Here is a 24,978-nt window from a genome sequence, read left to right as displayed (position 1 = left end):
TTCTACTCTGTTGCCTTCTGGGAGAAAAAAAAGAACTGAGAAGAAATGAAGAAATGGAAACTTACCACATGGAAATCCTCAAAAAGAAAAAAAAAAAGGAGAGTGCTTTTTTTCCCTACAAAAATAGTTACAGTAACAAAGAGAATAATCAAAGGGCAGGATTACTTTGATGATTAGAATGAAACATGGGGAATCTGAAAGAGCCCTGATCTTGGAATTAGAAAGCCTAGTTTGGATTATAACTCCATCACTTAATAGCCTATATGATTTTGATGATTCACTTTTTCTCTCTGGAGCTTGGTTTCCTCGTCCATAAAATGCAGACATAATGCCTGCCCTATCTAGCTCATAGGGTCGTTGTGAAGATAAAATATAGAGATCAAATATATCTGAAAACACTCTCTAGTCAAAACCATAACAACTCTACAGCTATAACAACACAACTGTAATGAATGATTTCTTTGATTAACAGTAACAACGTATTAAGATAATCAGCTCTTTGGAACTTCCCAGCAAGTTGGGATTCTTTCTTCTTTGCCTTATATTTTCTTTAGAAGCTACCGGACTTTCCAAAGTGAGGAACTGAGCCCTGAGCCCTGAGCCCTGAGCCCTGAGCCCTGAGCCCTGATGCCTAGGCAGAAAGTAAAGACCCAAAGTAAATCACACTTGTGTCCCCTCAGACTCTCACCATTTATATATAGGTGAATTAGGTTAAGAGAAACATCAAGGGCAGACCTATAAAATGAATAGAAGCTCCAAAAAGGTAGCCTGTTGTCTGAGAAAGTGTGGGAGTAGGGGACACAGACCTACCCATTTTGTCCTAGTGACAGTGATGAGAAATTATCAATTATAGACATTATATGCACACATACACTCACACATATGTGAACCTCTGGGCTTTTCACCATAAGGCAGTGCCCATCGGGATAGAATTCCTGGATAAGCCAGTGTAACCTAAGACCATCTCTGATTTCAGTAATACTTTCTTATTACTACATTCTGTTCATATTTTTGACAATTGCTTCTCATCCTTCCTCATCAATACCACAGACAGGCTGACTCTTGGATTCCTTGCCCTGTAGAGCAGGAATTGGATGTGGGAAGGTGCATATTTATCAATGTATTAGCAAGTATTTTAATGAGCCTCCAAGGTATAGAGCTATGTTCTGCTTAGAGCTCAGGGTACAGGAAAGATAGGGCCCTCTTCCTCAGGGAGCATTGCCAAGGAGACTAAATGTAATATAATTATGGTATTATATTTTTAAAAGTGAGGGAATGTATTAGATAGCTTTCTTACTTACACACCCATTTCTTCTAGAGTCAACGTAATACCTTTTGGGCTGAGCCTGGGGGGTTGTGCTAATTATAAGCCCAGAGCAGAAAAAACAGAATAACAAACTCTGGCCAGGCAAATTGCTTCCCAGCCAAGGATGTGAAATGGAATAGGTGTTTTATCAGAAACTGGCAGTTGACCTCCATCCTGGCATCAGCCTTCTGCTCTGAATTGAGGGAAGAGGTAATGGTCTGACTCCTGGTAGGAAGAGAGGCCATCTTACCTTCAGAGGCAGGGTGAACCCTATTCAGTAGTGTAGACGTAACTACATTTGGGAGTGAGGTCTAAGTGCTTAAGTGTGGGGAAAAAGAATAAGAAAAGGAACATGGCAATTTCAGAGAAAACCAAATCATGACCCAGTATGTTCTAGAAAGCAAAACACATATAAAGACTGAATAAAAATGAACCAGATGATAAAACCATGCTTGCTTGTTTGTTTTGCAGAAAACCCCAAAAGAATAGTGGTTATAGCAATAGCAGTCACAGTCGTCAATCATTGTAGTAGTAGTAAAAACAAAACAAAACTAAACTAAACTAAAAGCAACATTTGACTATTATATCTTGAAAGTGTATTAGGTGCTTTATTTGTGTTGTTTAATTTAATGCACATTTACAAAACCCTATGAAGCTAAATAGAAATGTTATCCTCATTTATAGAAGAAGAAATTTGGATAACTTGCCCAAGACCAGACAGGTGGTTGGTAAGCAGCAGAACCAAGAGGCAAACTTTGGATTGTATGACTTCAAAGCCCATTCTTTTAACTGTTTCCAATTTTAATTTTGGTTATTGGTTTAGTAAAGATAACCCCCCACCCCAGGACTCCTAGGGACCATTCCCAGAGAGCCCCTATGCGCTCTCTGTCTCTGTCTGTGTCTCTGTCTGTCTCTGTGTTTCTGTCTGTCTCTGTCTCTCTCTCTGTCTCTTTCTCTGTTTCTGTCTCTCTGTCTATGTCTCTGTCTCTCTCTCTCTCATCCCCACCAATATAACCTGACCAAGGTCTCTCCACAGGACCCTCTTCTCCCATTGGGTTTTCCCCCATAGAAATCTTTTAGCTCTGGTCTCTGTCCTGACTCGAGGTAGTTGGGATCCCTGGAAATATGCTCTCAAGACATCTTTGTTACCTAGTCATGGAGTTGGATATTTTTCTGGGACTCTTTTCCCACTGATGCTCTCATATAGAATTCTTCAGGTTCTTGACCTGGGACTCTTTCCTGATGCTTCTCTATCTTTTTTTTTCTACCCTGCACTCCTCTACTCTCTGCAGTTAAGAAGCAACATAGGCTCTTCAGCTATTTTTATGCTTCCACTTGGGTCCTTGCTTCTTCTAATGACAATTTGCCTTTTCTAAACTTAGAGCTAGATTTTTTTTCCCTTTTGTCATCCAAAGTCCCTTAGCTCAGAAAGAATGACTCATTCCCAGAATGATACCCTCCCTGACTTTAACTGTCAGAGTGTGAATTCCTTGGCCCTCCCATTAGAGATTCCTTGCTCTGAATGTATCTAGGGAGGATCAGGATGCTGAAGCCACCTCCAAGAAACAAAGGTCTTGGAGAGGGATACTTATGTCAGAGTTGAGTACAAAATGGGGCTAAATGTTCCCATAGTCTAGTCTGAGGTGAAAGAAGGTATAACCTTTTAATGACTTTCCCTGCTTTTGTTCCCTTACATAATCCTTTGGTTGGGAGAGGCAGTGAAAAGGAGGGCTTGGGGAAAAGCCAAGGACCAGGAATTAGGAAACCTGGGTTCTAGTACTGGCTCTGCCATCCAGTAGCTGCATGAACTTGGGCAGAGCATCCTGTGCACACCTCTATTACGTTTCCAATACTCTGCTGTATTGGAATTGCCTGCTTATGTCTTATTTCCTTCATTGGACTATAAGCTTCTTGAAGGCAGTGGCCATGACCATGCCGCATTCATTTTGGAAACTGCAGTTTCTAACTGGTCTCTCTGACTCACGCTGCCCTCCTCTAATGCATTTTTCACATTGCTGTGGAAATAGGCTTGCTAAAATGCAAAGCCCACCTGTCACTCCCCTACCACAAACCCTTCAGTTGTTCCCTGTCACCATTAAGATAAAGATTTTTAAGACCCGTCATGATCTGGACCCTGCCTACCTCTCTACTATGCCTTTTTACCACCTTCACTTTATACTTTATTTATTCCACAAATATTTAAGCATATTTATGCCTTGGGCCAGGCATTGGGAACACAATCCGAACACGGTGCCTATTCTCACAGAACTTACATTCTTCCCCTTTTCTGCTGGCTAACTACTGCTTGTCTCTTAAGACTCAGCTCAGGCATCATCTCTTCCAGGAAGCCATTACCCATGCTCTGTATACCTCTCTCCCCATCTCTCTAATCTGGGTCAGGTGTTCCTCCCTTGTGCACCCAGAGCACCTTAAACATACTTCCATCATAGCACTTCTATGTAATGATTTGTCTCCCCACCAGACTGTAAACTCTGAGAGTAGGTACTGTGTCTTATCCACTTTTTTATACCCAGCACATGGCTTGGTACTCAATAGGTATTGAGAAAAGTTAATGGGATAAACAGTACCCTCTGATGATAAGCTGTTGTAGCTGATGGCCAGTTGGGCTGCTCTTTCCATAATGGCTTTGTGGTTCTTTGAGGGGACGTTGTGAGCAGTCTCAGCACTGTAAGATTTGTTGCACATTAGCAGCATTTCAAGCTCCTTGACATTGTGGACAAGGAACTTCCGAAAGCCACTGGGCAGCATGTGCTTTGTTTTCTCGTTACTCCCATAACCAATGTTGGGCATCAAGATCTGGCCCCTGAATCTTCTGTGCACTCTATTGTCAATGTCTCTGGTTTTCCACCAGTTACACTTAATTGTGACACATCGATCTGACTGGTGCCGGATGAACTTCTTGGTCCTCTTTTTGATGATATTGTGCTTCACGAGGGGTCTGAGGCCAGTCATGATGCCAAATAGGAGATGGCTACCACCTCCATAGGCAGCACTGAGGAAGGGAGTTTTCTTTCTTTTAACATCGGGTAAGGAACTTTTTCAGAATATATGGTCTCTTAAGACCTGAGTTATTATTCCAACATCTTTCTAAATCTTTCATGTTGCAGCGAACAATATGTAAATGGCAGAACAAAATTACCATTTTGAGTAATCGTGTAAAAAAGAAAATGTAAAGGAAATTGGTCTCATGTAATGAAGAAATGTAACCTAGTATACAGTGTTTCATTATGCTTTATTTCAGGGCCAACATTCTCACATTCATTCATTCATTCATTCATTCATTCAACAAATATTCGTTGAATGCCTACAGTGTGCCAGACACTATTCTACATGTTGGGGATACAGTAGTGAACAAAACAAAGTTCTTAACCTTAAGAAGCTTACATTCTAGTTGAGAGAGATACACATTAAAAAATATATATTTTTTAATTAAGGGTTATAAGGACTATGGGTAAAATAAACAAGGGTACAGTGTGGTGTAAGATGAGATGCCATTTGAGCAAAGGCCTAAAGATCTATTAGTTATAACTTCAGAAAACTACATAAATGTTGGCTCACCAGACCTGCTTAAACATTATGGGGCTTGTAGAGTTTTCTTTCTTTCTTTTTTTAAATTTAAATGTTTGAAATAAGTTTAATCTCCCATGGAAGTTGCCAAAAAAATACAGAGAGTTTCCACATATCTTTTACCAACTCTTCTCCAATGTTAACATCTTACATAACCACATAACCATCGTAACCAGGATACTATTATTGGTACAATATTCTTCTATTAAGCAAACTACAAGCTTCGTTTGAATTTCACCAGTCTTTACATACATTCAACCTTTTGGGGGATAGAAGAGGATGCAGTTCCATGAATTTTTTCATGTGTATAGATTTGTGTAATCACCACCCTAATAAGAACAATACAGCTTCATCACCCCCCAAAAAGTCATTTGTGCTACTTGTTTATAGTTACATCTGCCCCTGGCAACCACTGGTCTTCATCATTATAATTTTGTAATTTGTAGAATGTTATGTAAATGGAATCATACAATATATAACATATTATGATTTGTTTATATAATTCATCATAATGCCCCCGAGACTCATTCAAGTTGTTATGTGTGCCAATAGTTTTTTATTGTTTTACTGCTTATGTTCCACAATTTGTTTATCTATGCCCCAGTGCAGAGCATGGTTGTTTCCAATTTTTAGCTAATACAAATAAAGCTGTTATGAACATTCATGTAAGTTTTTTGTGTGTGTGTGTAGACATAAATGTTCATATCTCTAGGATAAATACACAGGGGAGAGATTTAGAGAGTTTTATATTTTTAGAGGGATTTTAAGCAAGTGCTATGCTTCACAAGAGAAGCAGTAGAGTGGAAAGAACACTGGATGGGGAGTCAAAAGATCTGGCTCCAGCCATGCTCTGTCATTGATCAATAATATGATGTTAGGTAAGCCTTTCTCCTCTCTAGGCCTCATATTTCTTTGAGGGGCTCTGTAAAGTGAGGGGCTCCAATCGATCATTTCTTCAGTCTTTTCTAGATCTAACAGATTTGTGGTTCTGAAGCAATACAAAGAAGGTTTCTGCCCATTTTTTAATTGGTTTGTTGTATGAGTTCTTTATAAATTTTGGATATTAATCCTTTATCAGATGTAGGTGTTGTCTTTTCGTTTTGTTGATGGTTTCCTTTGCTGTACAAAAAAACTTTTTAGTTTGATGTAGTCCCATCTGCTTATATTTTCTTGTGTTTTTCTTGCTCAAGGCAACATATCAGAAAATATATTACTAAGAGCAACGTCAAAGAGTTTACTGCCTATGGTTTCTTCTAGGAGTTTGATGGTTTCAGGTCTTATATTTAAGTTTTTAACCCGTTTTGAGTTTTTCTTGTTTATGGTATAAGAAGGTGGTCTAGTTTCACTTTTTGCATGTATCTCTCCAGTTTTCCCAACAGCATTTATTGAAGAGACTGTCTTCAGCCCATTATATATTCTTGCCTCCTTTGTCATAGATCAAGTGACCATGTAGGCGTGGGTTTATTTCTGGGCTCTCTATTCTATTCCATTGATCTATGTGTCTATTTTTATGGCAGTACCATGCTGTTTTGATTACAATAGCCTTGCAGTATAGTTTATATCAGGTAGCATGATACTTCCAACTTTGTTCTTCTTGCTAAAGATTGCAGTGACTGTTTAGGGTCTTTTATGGTTCCATATAAATTTTAGGATTATTTGCTCCTAAAATGAAAAATGCCACTGATATTTTTATAGAGATTACATTGAATCTATAGATTGCTTTGGATAGTATGAACATTTTAAAGATGTTAATTCTTCCTATCCATGAGCAAGGTATATGCTTCCATTTATTTGTATCTGCTTCAGTGTCTTATAATTTTCTGAGTACAAGTCTCTTACCTCTTTGGTTAAATATATTCTTAGGTATTTTATTTTTTGATACAATTGTAAATGGGATAGTTTTCTTAATTTGTTACTATTGTATAAAACTGCAACCAGTTTCTGAATGTTAATTTTGTATCCTGCTACTTTTCTGAATTCATTTATCAGTTCTAATAGTTTTTTTTTGAGGATGTAGAACCTGGGGTTCTCTATATATAATATTATGTCATCTGTAAATAATGATAGTTTTACTTCTTCCTTTCCAATTTGGATGCCTTTTATTTCTTTTTCTTGTCTAATTGCTGTGGCTAGGACTTGCAATACTATGTTGAATACAAATGGTAAAAGTGGACATCCTTGTCTCATTTCTGATAGTAAGAAAAATGGCTTTAGCTTTTTCACCATTGATTATGATGTTAGTTGTGGGTTTGTCATAATTGACCTTTATCACGTTGAAGTATGTTCCCTCTATTTCCACTTTGCTGAGAGTTTTTATCATAAATGGATGCTGGATTTTGTCAAATTCTTTTTCTGAGTCTGTTGGTATGATTATATGATTTTATCTTTCAATTTGTTAACGTGGTATATCATATTAATTGATTTGAGGATATCGAACCAAACTTGCATCCCAAGAATAAATCCAGCTTGATCATGGTGTATGATCTTTTCAATTGCTGGATTTGGTTTTCTAATATTTTGTTAAGGACTTTTGCATCTATGTTCATCAGGGATATCAGCCTATAATTTTCTTTTATTGTAATGTCTTTGTCTGGTTTTGGAATCAGGGTAATGCTGGGCTTGTAAAATGCACTTGAGAGCTTTTCCTCCTCTTGAAATTTTTGGAACAGTTTGAGAAAAAAAAGGTGTTAATTCTCCTTTGGGTGTTTGGTAAAATTCATCTGTGAAGCCGTCCAGTCCAGGACTTTGTTTGTTGAGAGATTTTTGATTACTGATTTGACTTCATTAGTAGCAATCAGTTGGTTCAGATTTCCTGTTTCTTCTTGATTCAATCTTGGAAGATTGTATGTTTCTAGGAATTTATCCATTTCTTCCAGAATGTCCAATTTGTTGGCATATAATTTTTCATAGTATTTTCTTATAATCCTTTGTGTTTCTGTGGAGTCAGTTGTCTTTTCTCTTTCATTTCTGATTTTAATTATTTGGGTCCTCTCCGTTTTTTTCTTAATGAGTCTGGTTAAAGTTTTATCAATTATATTTATTTTTTATAAGAATCAGCTCTAAGTTTCAGTGATATTTTGTATTGTTTTTATAGACTCTATATTTTTTATTTCCACTCTGATCTTTATTATCTCCTTCCTTCTATTCACTTTGGATTTTGTTTGCTGTTCTTTTTCTAGTTCCTTTAGGCGTGAGGTTAGATTGCTTATTTGAAGTTTCTCTTGTTTCTTAAGGTAGGTCTGTATTGCTATGAATTTCCCTCTTAGGACTGCTTTTCCTGTGTCTTATTGCTTTGGGGTCATTGTATTTTCATTTTCATTTGTCTCAAGGTAACTTTTGATTTCCTTCTTGATCTCATTGTTAACTCATTAATTGTTTAGTAGCATGTTATTTAGCCTCCATGTGTTTTTGTGTTTTTCAGTTTTTTTTTCTTATAATTGATTTCTAGTTTCATATCATTGTGGTCAGAGAAAACTCTTGATATGATTTTAACCTTTTAAAATTTACTGAGACTTGTTTTGTGGCCTAACACGTGGTATATCTTGGAAAATGTTCTATGTGCACTTGAATAGAACGTATATTCTGCTTCTTTGTGAAGAAATGCTCTAAAAACATCAAATAAATCCACCTGGTCTAGAGTGTCGTTTAATGCCACTGTTTCCTAGTCGATTTTATGCCTGGAAGACTTTTCCATTGGAGTCAATGGGATGTTTAAGTCTCCTACTATGACTGTACTACTGTCAATCTCTCCATTTATGTCAGTCAATATTTCCTTTATATATTTAGGTGCTCTGCATTGAGTGCATAAATGTTTACTAAGGTTATGTCCTCTTGATGTATTGATCCCTTTAATATTATGTATGTCCTTCTTTGTCTCTTATTGTAGCCTTTGTTTTAAAGCCTATTTTGTCTGATATAAGTATTGCTACCCCAGCTTTTTTTTTTTTCTTTTCCATTTGCATGAAAATTTTTTTTCTATCCTTTTATTTTTGGTCTGTGTGTCTTTCAATCTGAAGTGGATCTCTTGTAGACAGCATATGTATGGGTCTTGTTTCCTTATCCATTCAGCAACACTCTGACTTTTTATTGAAGTATTTAATCCATTTACATTTAAAGGAATTATAGATTGGTACACAGTTATATGCCATTTGATTATTCATATTTATGGTCTTTCCTCTTTTTTTCAAAGAAGTACCTTTAACATGTCTTGTAATTCTGGCTTGATGGTGATGAATTCTTTTAGTTTCTTCCTGTCTGGGAAATTATCTATCTTACCTTTAATTTTAATTGCTACCCTTGCTGGGTCAAGTAGTCTTGGTTGTAGGGCCTGGTTTTTCATTACTTTGAATATTTCATGCCAATCCCTACTGGCCTGCAAAGTTTCTGTTGAGAAATCAGCTGACTGCCTTATGGGAGCTCCCTTGTGGGTAACTAGCTGCCTCACTCTTGTTGCTTTTAGAATTCTCTCTTTGTTTTTAACCTTTGGCATTTTAATGATAATGTGTCTTGGTATGGGCCTGTTTGGGTTCATCAGATTTGGGACTCTCTGTGCTTTCTGGTCTTGTATGCCTATTTCTTTCACCAGGTTAGGAGAGTTTTCAGTTATTACTTAATGAAATAGATTCTCAATTCCTAGTTTTCTTTTTCTTCTACTTCTGGCACCCCTATGATGTGAATGTTGTTGTGCCTGATTTTTGTCCTAGAGACTCCTTAAACTAGTCTCATTTTTTAAATTCCCTTTTCTTTCTGCCATTCAAATTGGGTGTTTTTGCTATTTTGTCTTCCAAATTGCTGATTCTTCCAAAGCCTCTGCTTCAACTAATCTGTTGATTCCTTCTAGTGTATTCTTCATTTTAGTTATTGTATTCTTCATTTTTGACTGGTTCTTTTTTATAGTTTCTTTCTCCTTTTTTATGCTTACTATCTCTTTGTTGAAGTTCTCACTGAAATCTTCTATTCTTCCCCTAAGTTCATTGAGCAACCTTATAACCAGTGTTTTAAACTCTGTCTCTGGTAAGTTGTTTACCTCTATTTCATTTAGTTTTTTATCTGGGATTTTCTCCCATTCCTTTATTTGGGGCATGTTTCTTTGTTTTATCACTTCGGTTGCCTTTCTGTGTTCATTTTATGTAGATTTGCTATGTAGATCTGCTATGTCTCCCAGTCTTGGCTGGGTGGCTTCAGGTAGTAGGTGCCTTCTGTGGCCTAGTGGCACAGTCTCCCTGATCACCTGTACCAGGTGCTCCAGCAGTGTCCCTTGTGTGGGTTGTGTGTGCCCTTCTGTTGTAGTTAAACCTTGATTGCTGCTGGCACATCAGTGGGTGAGATTTGATTCTAAGGCTGACTGGCTGTGAGTATTGGCCACATCTACAGTGTTTGGGCTGTTGACTCCACAGAGTGAGATTTGCCCAAGTAGGCTCCTGTGCCCACTGAGACAACCCTTTGAGTGTGCCACTTGTGGTGTTAATCAGGTGGTACTCTGTTAATCAGGTGGTGGTCTGATGCTAATCTCTGGGTGTGTCAGTTCTAGGGCCCCTTAGGAGAGGCTCCCATGCAGGCCAAACTCGACTGCTGCCTGTGACTGCCCAAGGATATGTGGCAAAAGCTACAAAACTATCTATGGTTGGTCACTGCCTGTGCTGGACCCAGAGCTACATGGGAGAGACTACACTGTGAACCGAGGCTAGCTGCCACCAATACTGGGCCTGGGGAAGCTCAGCAAGTGTCCCCAAGGTTTGAGACTGCCTGCTGGCTGCCTCTAAGGCTCAGGTGCTGAAATAGCCTCAGGCAACATGCAAATTGGGTGAAGCAGGGTCCCAGGAAGTCACCAGGGTGGGGCAAGTTCTGTTCTCAAGGTTAGTGCAGATTTAGATTTTGTGTCAGCGCTGAGCCTATGGCCACTTGCAAAAGTCTCAGATCACACTGAGGATAGCCACTGCCAGCCTCTATTCTGCAGACCCCTAAGATTTATTCCAGAACTACATCACCTCAGGCCGGGGCTGGTTGTCCACCACCAAAAGTGACTCCAGAGGCATGCAAGCCAAGGCCAGTTGATTGCTGCTGAAGGAGCCTCCTGCTGAGAGCTCAGGGTTACCTAGCCACAGAATGCCTCCAGCAATGCAAGAGTCAGGCACAGTGGGGTCTCAGGAAGTCATCAGAGTGGGGCAAGCAGAGTTCACCAGGCTGATGCAGATTCAAATTTGCCATGTTCAGGGAGGGCTGAACACAGGCAAATTGGCCCCTGCCTATAGGCTGCACTAGAGGAGGGATCAAAAAAAAGACAGCGGGGGCTGTTTCTCTAGCCCTTATTCCGAAGCCACACAACTCAGTCTTTTCATGTATATCTCTGGTGCCTCCTGAGCTGCTGTCTCTCTGCTGTAATCCAGGATGACTGCCTGCAAGCAAGCGAGTCTATGTGTAGGCCCTTTAAAGGGACACCTGGGTTTCTAACAGCCTTCTGTCTCACTCAGACTGTTAGAATTCACCCGGATGGTTAGAATCCCCACTGATTTTCACAGCCAGATTTTGTGGGAACTCCTCTTTCTGGCACTGGAACCCTAAACTGGGGATCCCCAGTGTAAGTCTGGGGTCTCTCAGTCCTTGGAGGGGGGGGACCTCCACAGCCAAGATATCCTTCCTGATGCTCAGCTGTGACATGTGGTGTGGGGCCAGCCTGTTTCCCATCTCTGCCTCTCCTACCAGTCTTGATGTGGCTTCTACTTTATATCTTTAGTTATAGGAGTTCTGTTCAGCTAGACTTCAGCTGTTTTTACATGTCGATTGTTCTACAGTTTAGTTTCAATTTAATGTGGTCATGGGTGGAGGCAAGTACAGCATTTACCTACTCCACCATCTTGATCGGAATCAGAAATAGCTGATTATTATCACCAATATTTTTATTAAACAGAGTAAAATAAACATGAAATATATATATGTGCATCCAAATATATATGCATGCATTTATGTTTCTAAATGTTACATTATATGAGTTTTTATACTACATATTTTTTAAAAAAGAAGGAATTACACAAAATGCTTGCAATGGTTAACTCTAAGGAATATGATTGTCTTGAGAGGTAACTCTGAGAGGAAAGAAGTATGTTTGTGAGCATGATCTCTTTGCCTCTCTCTGTCTCTGGTTCTCTCTGACTCTCTAACACACACACACAGAGTGGTCTTGGGCAACAGCTAGAATGCATGGGTGCAAATCCTGGCTCTGCCATTTCCTAGTTACATGACCTTGCACAATTACATAACCTCTATGTTTCTTAGTTTCTTCTGTTTCTTAGTTTCTTCTATAAAATGATGACATTAATAATAATGTCGACTTCATAGAGTTAATGGGAGAATTAATTGAATTGAAATATAAGAAACAATTAGAACAATACTTAGTGCCTCGTAAGCACCCACAACCTGACAGGAAATGTGTCTATTGCTCTGTCTATGTCTTTTAGGAAGCATCCCACAGCACGGATCCCTAAGCCCAATATACTAAGATTCTTATACTTCTAGATATGGCCTGCCTGCCACCTCCCCATGCATAACACTTTTATAGATTCAACACCCCCACCCCCCACCTACTTCTACCCCCTAATCCCTCACCCCTCCACACACACCAAAAAATAAATTTGGGGTACTGAGACAGTAAGTTGTTCTCTATGCATCAATAAATATTTTGGCCTTCAGTGCAGGGGACTAAAAATCTTATTAGTTTTACATATACCCTAGTTCTTTAAGTGACCACCCTCCCTTCTCACATCTAAAGAAACAGATAAAATCCAGTTTAAAAAATCCCAGCTGCGCTTGATTTAGTTATTGTTATGTAAAGCCAGCAGGACCATCTTTGAAATGTAGTGTTTTGCTTTAGAAAACGAAAAGAAGATTGTCTCATCTTCTTCCTTTTATACATTTGAACTTTCTTGATACAAAGGGCTGTGGTGGTAGTGGTGGTGTATGTTATTGCCCTTTAAAATATTACCTGGGTTAACACCTTAGCTTAGATGCTGCCACTGTAGGTGATAACATCTGCTTCATAAACATCATATTTTCTTATTTTTTTCAGCTTTATTGAAATATAATTGACATATAATATTGTGCAAGTTTAAGGTACAATGTGATGATTTAATATACATATATATATTGCAAAATGATGAGTACAACAAGGTTAGTTAACACATCCATCACTTCACATAGCTACTTTTTTCTGCATTGAGAATATTTAAGATCCACTCTCTTAGCAACTTTCAAGTAAACAACACACTATTTTTAATTAACTATAATCAAGAAATCTAAAAAAAAACTGAACTTAAAGAAATAGAGAGAACATTGTGTTTTCTTGAATGCATTATTGTAAGAGAGTAATAAATATGTTGCTGCTAAGTAAGGTGACAAAGCTGTTTATAACAACTCCTTGATAATCCCTCACATGTTCAATTTACCTCTCACTTTCATTTCTCATTTCCTTTGCACAGAAAATGACTGCATATTGAATGAAGTCCGTCTCAGACTCTTTCTCTGATATGGAGTCCGAGAAGATGGGGTAGTGGTTACCTGAGTAGTCCTGGGTAATAATGGGAAGTCAAAAGTTCGCTGTGCCCTCCTACTTCTTGGAGTACTGTGCTTGCTTTTTCTCTCCACTTTGTTCTCAACTAAGGTGTTAATTAACAATGAAAACAGTATTATAATGATAAGATTCTGATATTTTATCCAGGTACAATCAAAAACTCAAGAGGACAACACAGCTCTCCATAATATGTCTGCAACCCCCGTTTCTATGCTTATTCTCCTCCCTTGCATATGTCGGGAAGATTTGCTTTACCCATGTTCTCTCCTTCCTGTGTTTTTGCTCATGCTGTTCACATCATTCTCTTTGCCTGGAAATCTCTCCCCTTAAACCTCATTTCTGTGTGCCTAAATCTTTGCTCATCCTTCAAGACTAGCTCGGCTACATGAAACCTTCCCTAATTCCCTGATTGTCTTTTATGCACAAGCAAAATTAGTTTTCCCTTCTTTATACTCTCATAGAGCTTTGTTTGTGTTCTATTAATTAATTGTTCTGCTATTATATAAATTGTAATGAGCTGAATTCACACTCAGTCTTCTACGCTAGACTGTAAGTGTCTTGAAGGGAGAAGCTGAGTCTTTTTCCTTATTCCGTCCCACTTAGGAACCTGCATAGTGCCTTGTACATGGTGTAGGCACTCAATCAATGTTTACAAAAATAAAAACTTCCTCAAATTATCTTTAAAAATGGCATTTCAAAATCTTTTAAATGGAAAAGGAAGATCAATTTGGACAGAAGATTTCAGGGAATAAACTAGGCTGGCATTGACTGTGTAGAGTGGAAGACATTGCATGGAGATGCCAACAAGGATTGTATTATGGTATAAATGAATTTTACTCGAGTTTGGGTATAGGGCTCATCCACTACTTCATACATATTGTTCCACCTGAACAGGAAATTTCAGTTTCTTCTGAGCTCCTGTGCAATGCTTTGCAAGACTCATGGGCATGACTGAGCAGAGGGGAGGGGAAGAATAGAGAAATTTCTCATGGAGGTAGGCAAGAGGGAGGCCAATGAACTTTAAACCCAGGAATAAAAGACCTATAGAATGACTATGTGAGAGATCTCCCAAGAAACTATAAAATAAGCTCTCTGAAAGAAGCAAGAGTAAAAAGGTCTAGTCCATTTACATTTCAGTACAGAACAGGAACAATTACCAAAATAAATTGCTGTCTCTTACACCTTTTTGCAACTTATGGTTTTTGTGAACTCCCACATATTTATTTTCTTGTAGTGACCAGCAGTAATATCCTTCAAACAGGGTACATGTGTATATTTGCCAGAGGAGGGTGGGAATTTGGGAAGACTAGATCCGATTCTGGGTTTAATCTTTGGGCTGAGAGGTAGGAGAGACCTTCAGGAAATGAGTAGAATGGGCAGTTGGAAAGAAACATGCGAGTCAAATTCTTGCTGTCTTTGAGGAGAAAGAAAAGAACACACAGTAGAAAAGAGGACCTGAAAACAGCAGGAAGGCCTGTGTTCCTTGGTGCTTAGGCCTTGGAACACTAGCACTGAGACTGGTTCTTAAACATCAGAAACTGCCCCAAAGTCTTTTTGGAGTGGGGAGATTTATACAAACTGGTTGCCCAGATTACCCTAATGGTATTTTCAGGGAAGATAGATTTTTTCAACAGACATAAAAACATTTAGTCAAACCCTAATCCAAACCAACAAGCAGAGGTCAAATAAAGAGCTGGAATCTTCCACAAATCAACCAACCAGCTAACTAACCAATAATTCTTATCAAGATAACCCTAGTTGTTTTCAACAAGGGGTTAATAAGCAAGCGAAATACTGCAATGTATTTTCAAAGAAAACTGCAGATAAGGAAAATACCAGGGGTTTCAAGTACCTTCCAAGCAATTTAAGATGTTTTGTTTACATCATGAAGACAGTTTTACCCTGGAGTATTTCTTGTTCAGGAAACACTTAAGGACCCCATTCTTTTGGACTGCTTCTTGACATAGAAAGATTTTAATGTCACTGCTTTACCTTTAGTTTGAAATTTTGCTTTTTCAGCCTACTTTCTGCTCTATTAGTTGTACCTGGCTGTTGTATTTCTCCCAATGCAACTGTCCAAACCCCACTCTAGCTCTCTCACTTCAGTCTACACTTTCTCTACAAAACGCATTTACTATATATAGTATGTTTTCTACTGTTTTCCATTCTTACCTTGATTTTTCACTTTGTTAAATCCATCAGTAAAAGTTTCTTAAGCATTTGTTGTGTGTAAGGCACTCTACCTGTTACAGCAGGAGAAACAAAGTGACATAAAAACTTTTTTCAGAGAGTTTGCTGTCTAATTGAGGATTTTCAGGTAAGGGAGTGCTTCTTATATTTGACCTTTTCTTTCTATTCCTGCTACCTTCCTTAGGTCCTGTTCATATCACAGTAGCCTCCTAAATCATCCACAAGCTTACCATTACTTCCAATCAAATCAATCCCAGTTCATCTTCTTAAAAAAAAAAAAGTTAACTATGGCCATTCTCCCACCATCTTACCCTCCTTCTCCCCCGCAAAAAAAATCTTTCCAAAGATACCATATTGCTTAAAGAACAAAGTTCAATAAAATAAATGTGTGAATTATTTAAAAAAGAACACGATTCAGTTTCATTAGCTTGGCTCAAAATTTCCCTTCTCACCTTTTAAATGTAAGTATTATCCATCTTTAAGACTCAATTCAAGTCCAATTTCATTCAGCATCTTTTCTTCATTTCCCCATCAAGAGTACTCTTTCTCTTCAATTTCTGTAGCTTATAGTTTACATCACTCATTGGTATTTAGTTTATGCCACTTTGATTTGTTGTTTTATATGTATGTGGCTTTCCCCCATCCAGATCGCAAATTTATTGAGGGCAAGGACTGAGCATAATGCATTGCATGTAAGCAACGTTTAATACATGCTTAATGATAAAGATGGTGATGATTTTTTCTGGTTTCAGGGTATAGGATGGATTTCGAGGGTGGGAGGCAAGGGAAAGATTCTGGAGGTAGAGGGATGAATTCAAGAGGCTTTTACAAGAATAGTTCAAAAGGGCAATAAGGGCATCAACTTATTGGTCCCTTGGCTCAGAGCCTCACTGTATTACCATAAGAAATTTAGTGAAATTGAAAAGACAAGGAGAGCAGGACTTTGGGAGTACTGTGGATTTATGTGGGATATGAAGGAGAAGTAGAAGTCAGAGGTAACTGAACATGAGTAACTGCAATAATAATAATAGCATTAACAAAAAAGAGGAACTCAGGGGAGGAAGCCAGATTTAGAGGGAAGATCATGAGTTTATTTTTAGACACATTGAATTTAGGGTAACTTGAATAACTACATGGACATGTCTAGCAAGCAGTGAGATATTCTCCCTCCCTTTCGGTTCCATGCAACAAATATTTACTGAACATCTACCACATGCCACTCACTATACTAGAGATATTGTCAAATAAGACACAACCTCTGGCTTTCAGAACTCATGTTTGAGCAGGAAAGACAGACTAATAAATTTCTGTGATAGAAGGTAGTAACTAGTATAATTGAATTACACATAAAGTATTATAAGAATATAAACAGGGACCAATTTTGTCTAAGCAGGTGGGTAAAAGTCACAGAAATGGTGATCTTTGAGCAAGGCCTGGAAAGGTAAGTAGAAGTTTGTTCAATAAACAAATGAAAAATAACTTTCCAAGTGAAAGAGTCTCGAGCAAAGGTACAGGACATGGAAGTACAAGGCGTTATAGGGAAACAACAAGTAGTCTGAAATGACTAAAGAGAGTGGGATGAGAGAATAATGATAGATGGTGAGGGACATAGAAAAAATGGCATAGATGATAGAGGCTCTGTTCATCCCTCTGGTGACCAAATCAAAGTTGTGATGGAAACAAGGAGCAAGGAGCACGGAAAAATCGCCTTGGATCTAGATAAACAAACCATACAACTGGGGAGAAATCCAAGAATCACCCTGCAGTGGCAGAAGGTAGGACAGGGCAAGGACACTGGGCTATCTGGTCTCGAGCGGCTGAGTGAGATGGAGGCTGCAGCAGCAGCAGATGCCTTTTAAAGGGGCCATGTCCGCGAGTGAATTTTCGCAGTGACGGACCTGCTTGCTCTGAGCACCAGTGCTGATTCGGCTGCGCGCAGGGGGCACCAGGGACTTACAAGAAGACATCGTCGAGGGGCCAAGGCGAGACTTGCTTTGTACGGAAGTGCCCGCGGTATCCACTGTTCCCTGTTGAGCCCCTTCCCCCCTCCCTGCCCCCCACTCCCCGCTCACCAGTGCACTGGACACAGCGCTGCCATAGCTGAGACATCATCAAAGTGGATAACAGAGGTCTCTCTGCCCAGAGGATTCCCTCAAACTCCACCTCCCCTAACTTGCGGCCCCACCCAAGCCACATTCAGGTATATCCTCAGCGTGTCAGTGCTCCTTGCTGAGCAGCACCTAGACTCATGCTGGAGGCAGCTGACCTTGGTTTCTGGTGTGGCCTTTTGAGGCAACTAAAAGCACAGCATCTGTGGGTTGCTTGCTGTTAAGGTGGCTCCAGAGGGGCAGAGCCTTGGGCTAAATTTGTCCTGCAGCTGAACCCCTCTCAGGACTGTGCCAATGGACACCTACTTCACAAATCCACACTAATATGACTGGGAGACTTAGGAGCTTTGCTTAGTACATGGAAACAGACATGGAAAGGCAACCAAAATGGAGAAACAAAGAAGCAGAAACTATATGAGAGAACAGAACAGAGATCCAGATATAATGGAGTCAAGTAATCTAACAAATGCAAAGTTCAAAACACTGGTTATAAAGATGCTCAATGAACTTTTGAGAAGTGTAGATAAATTCAGTGAGAACTTCAACAAAGAGATAAAAACATAAAAATGGAATAAAAAAATAAGAGGGAATGAGTCAGAAATGAAGAACACATTATCTGAGATGAGAAGTATATTAAATGGAATAAAGAAAGGAATAGACAAAGTGAATAAAGAAAAGGATCAAACGCCCTATCTAGAGGATGGGAAAGCCAAGGACACTCAATCAGAATGGCAAGAGATAAAATGCCAACACTATAAAAATAATTTAAGGGTCCAAATATCCATCCGATCAGCATAACTGAAGAAAATCAAAATATTGAACAGCTGTTTAAAAAAATAATGATGGAAAACTTCCTTAACCTGGTGAGGGAAATGGACATAAAACCCCAGGAAGCTCAGAGAGTCCCAAAAACCAGGGATCCAAAGAGGCCCACACCAAGACACATCATAATTAAAATGCTAAAGGTTAAATACAAAGAGATAATATTAAAAGCAGCAAGAGCAAAATAGATAGTTACCTATAAGAGAACACCCATAAGACTGGCAGCTGATTTCTCAAAAGAAACTATGCAGGACAGAAGGGCTTGGCCAAAAAAAAAAATATATATTCAACAAGATGAAGACCCAGGATTTACAACCAAGAATACTTTATCCAGCAAAGCTATCATTTAAAGTTGAAGGACAGATAAAGAGCTTCCCAGACAAAAATAAGCTAAAGGAATTTATCACCACCAAGTCAGTATTACAGGAAATATTGAAGGGACTTCTTTAAGAAGAAAAAACATGTATCAAAGACATGAATAAAGAATGATAATAACTACATTCCTATCAATAAGTACCTTAAATGAAAAAAAAATTAAGGGCTCCAACCGAAAGATAGAGTGGCTGAAAGGATAAGAAAACAAGACCCCTATGTATGCTGCCTACAAGAAACTCACTACAGACTAAAAGGAAGGGGATGGAAAAAGATATCGCCTTGATAAATCTAGAAGGTATTTAAGTTAGACAGAGAAAGATAAACACTATATGATTTCACATATATGTGGAATCTAAGGAATAAAAAGAACAAATTAATCAAAAACAGACTCGCAAATATAGTAGAAAATTTGGTGTCAGACAGAGTGGAGAGGGGTTTGCGGGCCTGGGAGCATGGGGTGAAGGGTTAAAGAAGTACAAGTTAGTGGCTGATGGATGGTCATGGGGATTGGGAGCATAGCAGAGGGAATGCAGTTAGCATTAATACGTTGGCTAGGTGGAGGGTCAGGGGAGGGAGGGAGCAATTTGGAGGATCATTTTATGAACTACATATATGTCTAACCAATGTACTGTATACTTTAAACTAATTAAAATAAATTTTGAAAAAGATAGGTGGTGAAAAACAGATAACAATTGTTAGAAACTGAAAACAGGGATTTTGTTATACTTGACTAGGGAAGAAGTATAGTGTGATGGTTAAAGGTGTAGACTCTAGGGTCAGACTCCCTGGGTCTAAATCCCCATCTCTGCAACTTAGTAGGTGTGTTGCCTGAGCGAGTCACTTAATCTGTCTGTGCTCAGATTTCCTCATCTGTTAAATGGGGCTAATGGGACCTGCCTCATTGAGTTGTTTTGATGATTGAGAGATCAGCATACTCATCCCTTGGTATCTGTAGGGGATTGGTCCTGGGACCCCTCATGGATACCAAAGTCTGGGGATGCGGAAGATCCTTATATAAAATGGCATAGTATTTGTATATAATACTACATACATCCTCTTGTATGCTTTAAATCATCTCTCGGTTACTTATAATATCTAATACAATGCAAATGCTATCTCAATTGTTGTTATACTGTGCTGTTTAGGAAATGATGACATGAAAAATTATACATGTTCAGTACAGATGCAAACGTCATAAGACTAACTACATAGTACATGTCTGCAGTAATGTAACTTTTTTTCAAATATTTTTCCATCCACGGTTGGTTGAACCTGCAGGTTCAAACCTGTGGCTAAGGAGGGCTGAATGTGTATGTAAACTGATTAGGGAAGTGCCTGGCATACAGTAAGTGTTATGTAAAGATTAGTCCAAGGGCTAAATTGCAAGAAACAGGACAGTAAGCAATTGTGTACTACACCATCAGCAGCCTCAAAACAAAACTATAATTGGGAACTAAGTCTCCAGATACTCTCTCTAAGCACAGATCCAGGGAGCACTAGAAGAATCTCTTATTCTCACATGACAGGAAGTTCCCTGAGAGGGTGAGATTATCTGCCTTGGAAAGGTAGATCCAATTTAGGGAAAGGGCAAGAAGTCTGAGAAAAAAATTAGAACGGCCAGAGTGGGACTGTTTATTCACAATAAATGGAAACTCTTATTGCAGCCCCTTGGAAAGTGGAAATAAAACAAAATAAAGTTGAAATCTGGCAAATGTATTTTATTTCACTTAAGAAACAGAAAATTAACCAGCAGGTACCTTAGAGGATGAAAAGGAGGCATCAGAGTTCATGACGAGTATTTTGTTGGACCTGGAATATGTAAAGGAACTCTCTGAAGAGAGCTAGCAATTGCACATGCAGCCCTACTTTTGCTAATGAAGAACATCTAGGCTCTTGAGTGTTTATGCTCTCAAGTAACCCATTGTCTGTTCCTCAGCCTTCTAGAGTTCTGCTCAAATGATCCTTGAACAGACCTTTGGAATGATTGTGCTTCCCTGTGTGACTTCTCTGTGTGCTGCTGAAATGGAACTGAACTTCGTTCGCCCACCCAACCAGCCTAGGGGTTTCAGTAGATAGAACTTGGTTTGAATTCTGGTTTTACCACTTACAAGCTGTGTGATCTTGAGCAAGTCACTAAAATTCTCTGACACTCAGTTCTCCATCTGTGAAATAGGAATTAAAATGGCTATATGTTATAAAGTGGTTATGATAATTACATGAAATAATTTATTATAAAATACTTGGTACATTAAGTGCTCAATAGATGTAAGCTGATTTTCCTTTCCTTTCCCTTTATATATGGGCAACTCAAAGATCCCCTGCTCTCACTTCAGCCTTTCTGGAGGCTTCATACCATCTAATGTCAGTAGTAGTAGAGATGGGAAGAAGGAGTAATCAGTACATGGAAAAACAATGAAGAATGGTGACTTTTTTTTTTTAACCCCACTCTGACGTTGCAGTAGAGATATTTCAGTGTAGTCAGCATCCCAAAACAGGAATGGCATTCAGATACTGGAAAGTCCCATGTGAGAAATATATACTAAGACATGATGACAACTATGTGAAAATATATCTATACATGCAAATATTTAATGTGAGGATATAGCGCACATTCATATATCTCAAAATTAGAAGGGAACGAAGAAAACTGAAAACATTTTTGTTATGATGGTAGAAATATGTTGCTGTAATGTTATCTTAATGTTATTGTGCCCATGAGGAGGGATCCTCTTTCCCTGACATACTTAAATCTCCTTACCCTCTTTTCAAAATAACAGCAGGAGGACAGGGTGCTGGAGTAAAGAGAATTGCACAGTGAAAATAACATGCCCCCATCTCATCTGTCCTTCTGCCCAGCCTTCCATTAACCATCATGATCTACCAGAGGCCGGAGAGCTTCCTATCTGTGGTGCTTCAATGCCCTTGCATCATTAATATCATCATCTCTACCCTTCTTCTAGGAGTGGATCTTATGAGGGAGGTATGGAAGAAGTTGTGCATGCTTAGCTGTCAGTCCGAACCTTTGAGAGCCTGTGGGGGACAAAGGCAACAATCACTGTGTAATATTCTGGACTTTCTTGGCAGGTGAATACTGCTATGCATGAGGCAAAACTTATGGAAGAATGTGACGAATTGATAGAGATCATCCAGCAGAGGAAGCAAATGATTGCTGTCAAAATCAAAGAGACGAAGGTAAAGCGCAGAGCTCCAGTGAGGCCAAGGCAGTGTTGACTTTACAGATGTCAAAGCTTCACCCCCATGATTCCAATTTGAGCTTGTATCATGAAAGTAAGAAGAAATGAGTTTGTAGGGAGGGAGACAAGGAAGAGGCAATGTTTGGCCTAGTGCTATGAATCCAGTAAAAATGGTGACAATTCTGTGGTGTTGGAAATGTTCTATATCTTGACATGGTTGTTGTTACATGGGTGTATGTATATGCAAAAGGTCATTGAGTTGTACACTTCAGATTTGTTAGCTTTACTGTATGTATGTTATAAGTCAATACAAAAAGAAAAAAAGTAGTGGTAGAAATGTGGGTCAGAATTATGGAAGGCCCATGAATGCTAGGATAAGGACCTTGGGCTTAAGTTGAAAGGCTTTGGTAAACCATTCTAATTTCTTAGGAAGGAAGAAGACTGATTGATATGGCAAAGGTGTGCAGGGTATATCAGAATAGGATGATACTGAAGTCAGGCAAGCAAGTTAGGAGACTTATGGAATGATTCTTGGTATGAATTGGTGAAGACCTAAAAGAGGAAAGTGATAACACAAATGGAAGTGAAGAACATAATAGACACTGCTAGAAAGGAAATGATGGGAATCATTGACTGATTAGATAGAAAAGATGAAGCAGAGAGAGAAGACTTCTAAGCTTTTAGCCCGGGAACTGAAGAATTGTGGTCAGGAAGATCAGGTGTGAGCCTCCATGTGTCTATATGGTTTTAGGCTTGTTGGTCTGTTGACCACACGTGTAGTGATTATACCCTTATGCTCTGTGAGAAATTATAAGAGCCTGAGGTGATGAGCAATGCTTTCTGCCCTACTGGATGGTTCCAACTAACACAGGAATTGAAGTTTTCAAGAACACAGATCTGTGAACACACAGATTATGTGTAAACATACTTAGAGAAATATATACTTAGAAATGTAGATACTCATAAAGAAAAAAAGGTACTTTTTATTAAACATGTATTTGAAAATATATTGACAATAAAATGTACATGATGCTGATCTCTAGGTGATAGGTTTTCTTTTTATATTTCTTATTTTCTAATTTTTTATATGAACATGCATTGTTTTTATGATCAGAAAAGATTCATATTATCAATAAAAAGAGGAAATAGGTAACCTAGAGTATATGACTGAGTGTGTTGCAGGGTAAGTAAGCGGGCTGTAGGTGGGAGGAGGGCTTGGCAAAACAGACATAAAGGGTAGGGTGAGAAGGTGAGTGGTTAGTACAGGGACCATTGGATGTTAATAATAATATTAATAAGCCTTATTTTTAGAATCACTGAAGTAGATCTCCTTCATGTTGTTTTATCATTTTTAATTAAGCACTGATTGTTTTCTCCTATTTTTTCGTTGCTAATTCCTTTAAGGTTATGAAACTGAGAAAGTTGGCACAGCAGGTTGCTAATTGCCGCCAGTGTCTTGAACGGTCAACAGTCCTCATCAACCAAGCTGAGCATATCCTGAAAGAAAATGACCAAGCACGGTTTCTCCAGTCTGCAAAAAATATTGCTGAAAGGTGAGTTCCAAATATATATATATTTGATATGCCTGCTCTTATGAAAAGGGTTCAGCTTGAAGTCACTTAATTCTGTTCAGGCATGTATGTAGCAGTTGCCACCTAAAGATTTTACCAGCTAGTCAGTTACTAAGCTTCAGTGGAGGATTGCCTTGTGGATTCCTGGCACCCTTCTCTGTCTCTGCAGCCTACCAGTTCTTAATCTGTGAAGAATCTGAGTTCTAAACGTGAAACATTGTTAAGTATTAGCCACCAAGGCTTCAAGGGGCTACAGGGGTTCATTAGACCAGATTTGACCTCCTTATATCTCCCTCTCATTCATTGAAGAGTTTGACTCCAGGTTCACAATATTCCTTTTTATTGCTTCTGTCATCATACTTGGTGACATTAGCAGCATCCATGTGGCTATCTAATACTCTAGCTATTTAATCTCCTGGCTCCTTGCAATCTCCTCCTCCAGCGACCTTCACTTCTGCTCCACTTTATCCACCCACATGCTGAACCTCACCGTCACTCAGAATTACACTTAAACCATAAATTGAAACATCCCACTTTCTAACTACAACCTCTATAATTAGTTATCTGTATTTCTTCCAATACATCTATTTTCAACTCCATTGAGACCACTAAGTCCTGACTTCTGCATACCAACTACTGTCTTCACTTCTTTCTTTAGCCTGTTTAAGGTCTGCGATTTCTCCCTTCAGCTACTCTTTTCAATATCCCCAGTTCCTTTGCCCCACTGGCCTTTACTCATGCCAGCCTGATAAAACCCCAACCCTGTATCAGTCTAGTTATTTCCACCTTTTCCTTGCTTATATTTGAGTTGCAGAACACTATTGGAGAAAATCACATAACCAAAGAAGTTGGTACTACTACACCACAAATTTATGGCCTTTAATCTCATCTGGCTCCTCAGTAATGATCTGAAATCTTGTATTGCTTTGGCCAGATTTCTTTTTTCCTTGTTTCAACAATGGCTATTTCAAATTTTCTGTACTCAACTCAAAATTCCAACCCTGCCACCTTCCTGTTCATGCTCAGCAAATTACTTTACCTCCTATTTTACAGAGAGTGTCAGTCGTAGGTATGAAATGATAAATTCCTTAACTTCTTATCCCAAACTGCTGGCCATCCACATTCATCAGTTTCACCTTCCTTCTGGTTATAATGGAAGAGATTTCCCTTTATTTGTGCTTTGGTCACATGCCTTCTTTTTTTCCATAGCTTCAATTTCTCCCCCTCTCTAGTTGACCTCACATCTACTTTTAAACTCGTT

General features: G+C 38.8%; 2 protein-coding genes across 6 annotated transcripts in view; one reads left to right on the top strand and one right to left on the bottom strand.

Moving 5' to 3' along the window:
- The window catches only part of LOC120616379 (60S ribosomal protein L32-like), a 21,296-nt gene extending 17,000 nt beyond the window's left edge, over window positions 1-4,296 (bottom strand). The window contains exon 1 of the mRNA XM_039879750.1: window positions 3,895-4,296. Coding sequence (XP_039735684.1) covers window positions 3,895-4,279 — 385 coding nt within the window. The 5' untranslated portion in view covers window positions 4,280-4,296. The remainder of the gene's footprint in view (window positions 1-3,894) is intronic.
- Window positions 1-24,978, top strand: part of MID2 (midline 2) — a 91,426-nt gene that overhangs the window by 43,984 nt on the left and 22,464 nt on the right. For all 5 annotated transcript variants that reach the window (XM_039879729.1, XM_039879727.1, XM_039879725.1 and 2 more), the window contains exons 4-5: window positions 22,037-22,144; window positions 23,551-23,699. In XM_039879729.1, the coding sequence (XP_039735663.1) occupies window positions 22,037-22,144; window positions 23,551-23,699 (257 nt within the window). The remainder of the gene's footprint in view (window positions 1-22,036; window positions 22,145-23,550; window positions 23,700-24,978) is intronic.

Source organism: Pteropus medius, unplaced genomic scaffold, assembly GCF_902729225.1.
Source record: "Pteropus medius unplaced genomic scaffold, Ma_sr-lr_union100, whole genome shotgun sequence".
NCBI lineage: Eukaryota > Metazoa > Chordata > Mammalia > Chiroptera > Pteropodidae > Pteropus > Pteropus medius.
This window is presented reverse-complemented; position numbering and strand designations above follow the sequence as displayed.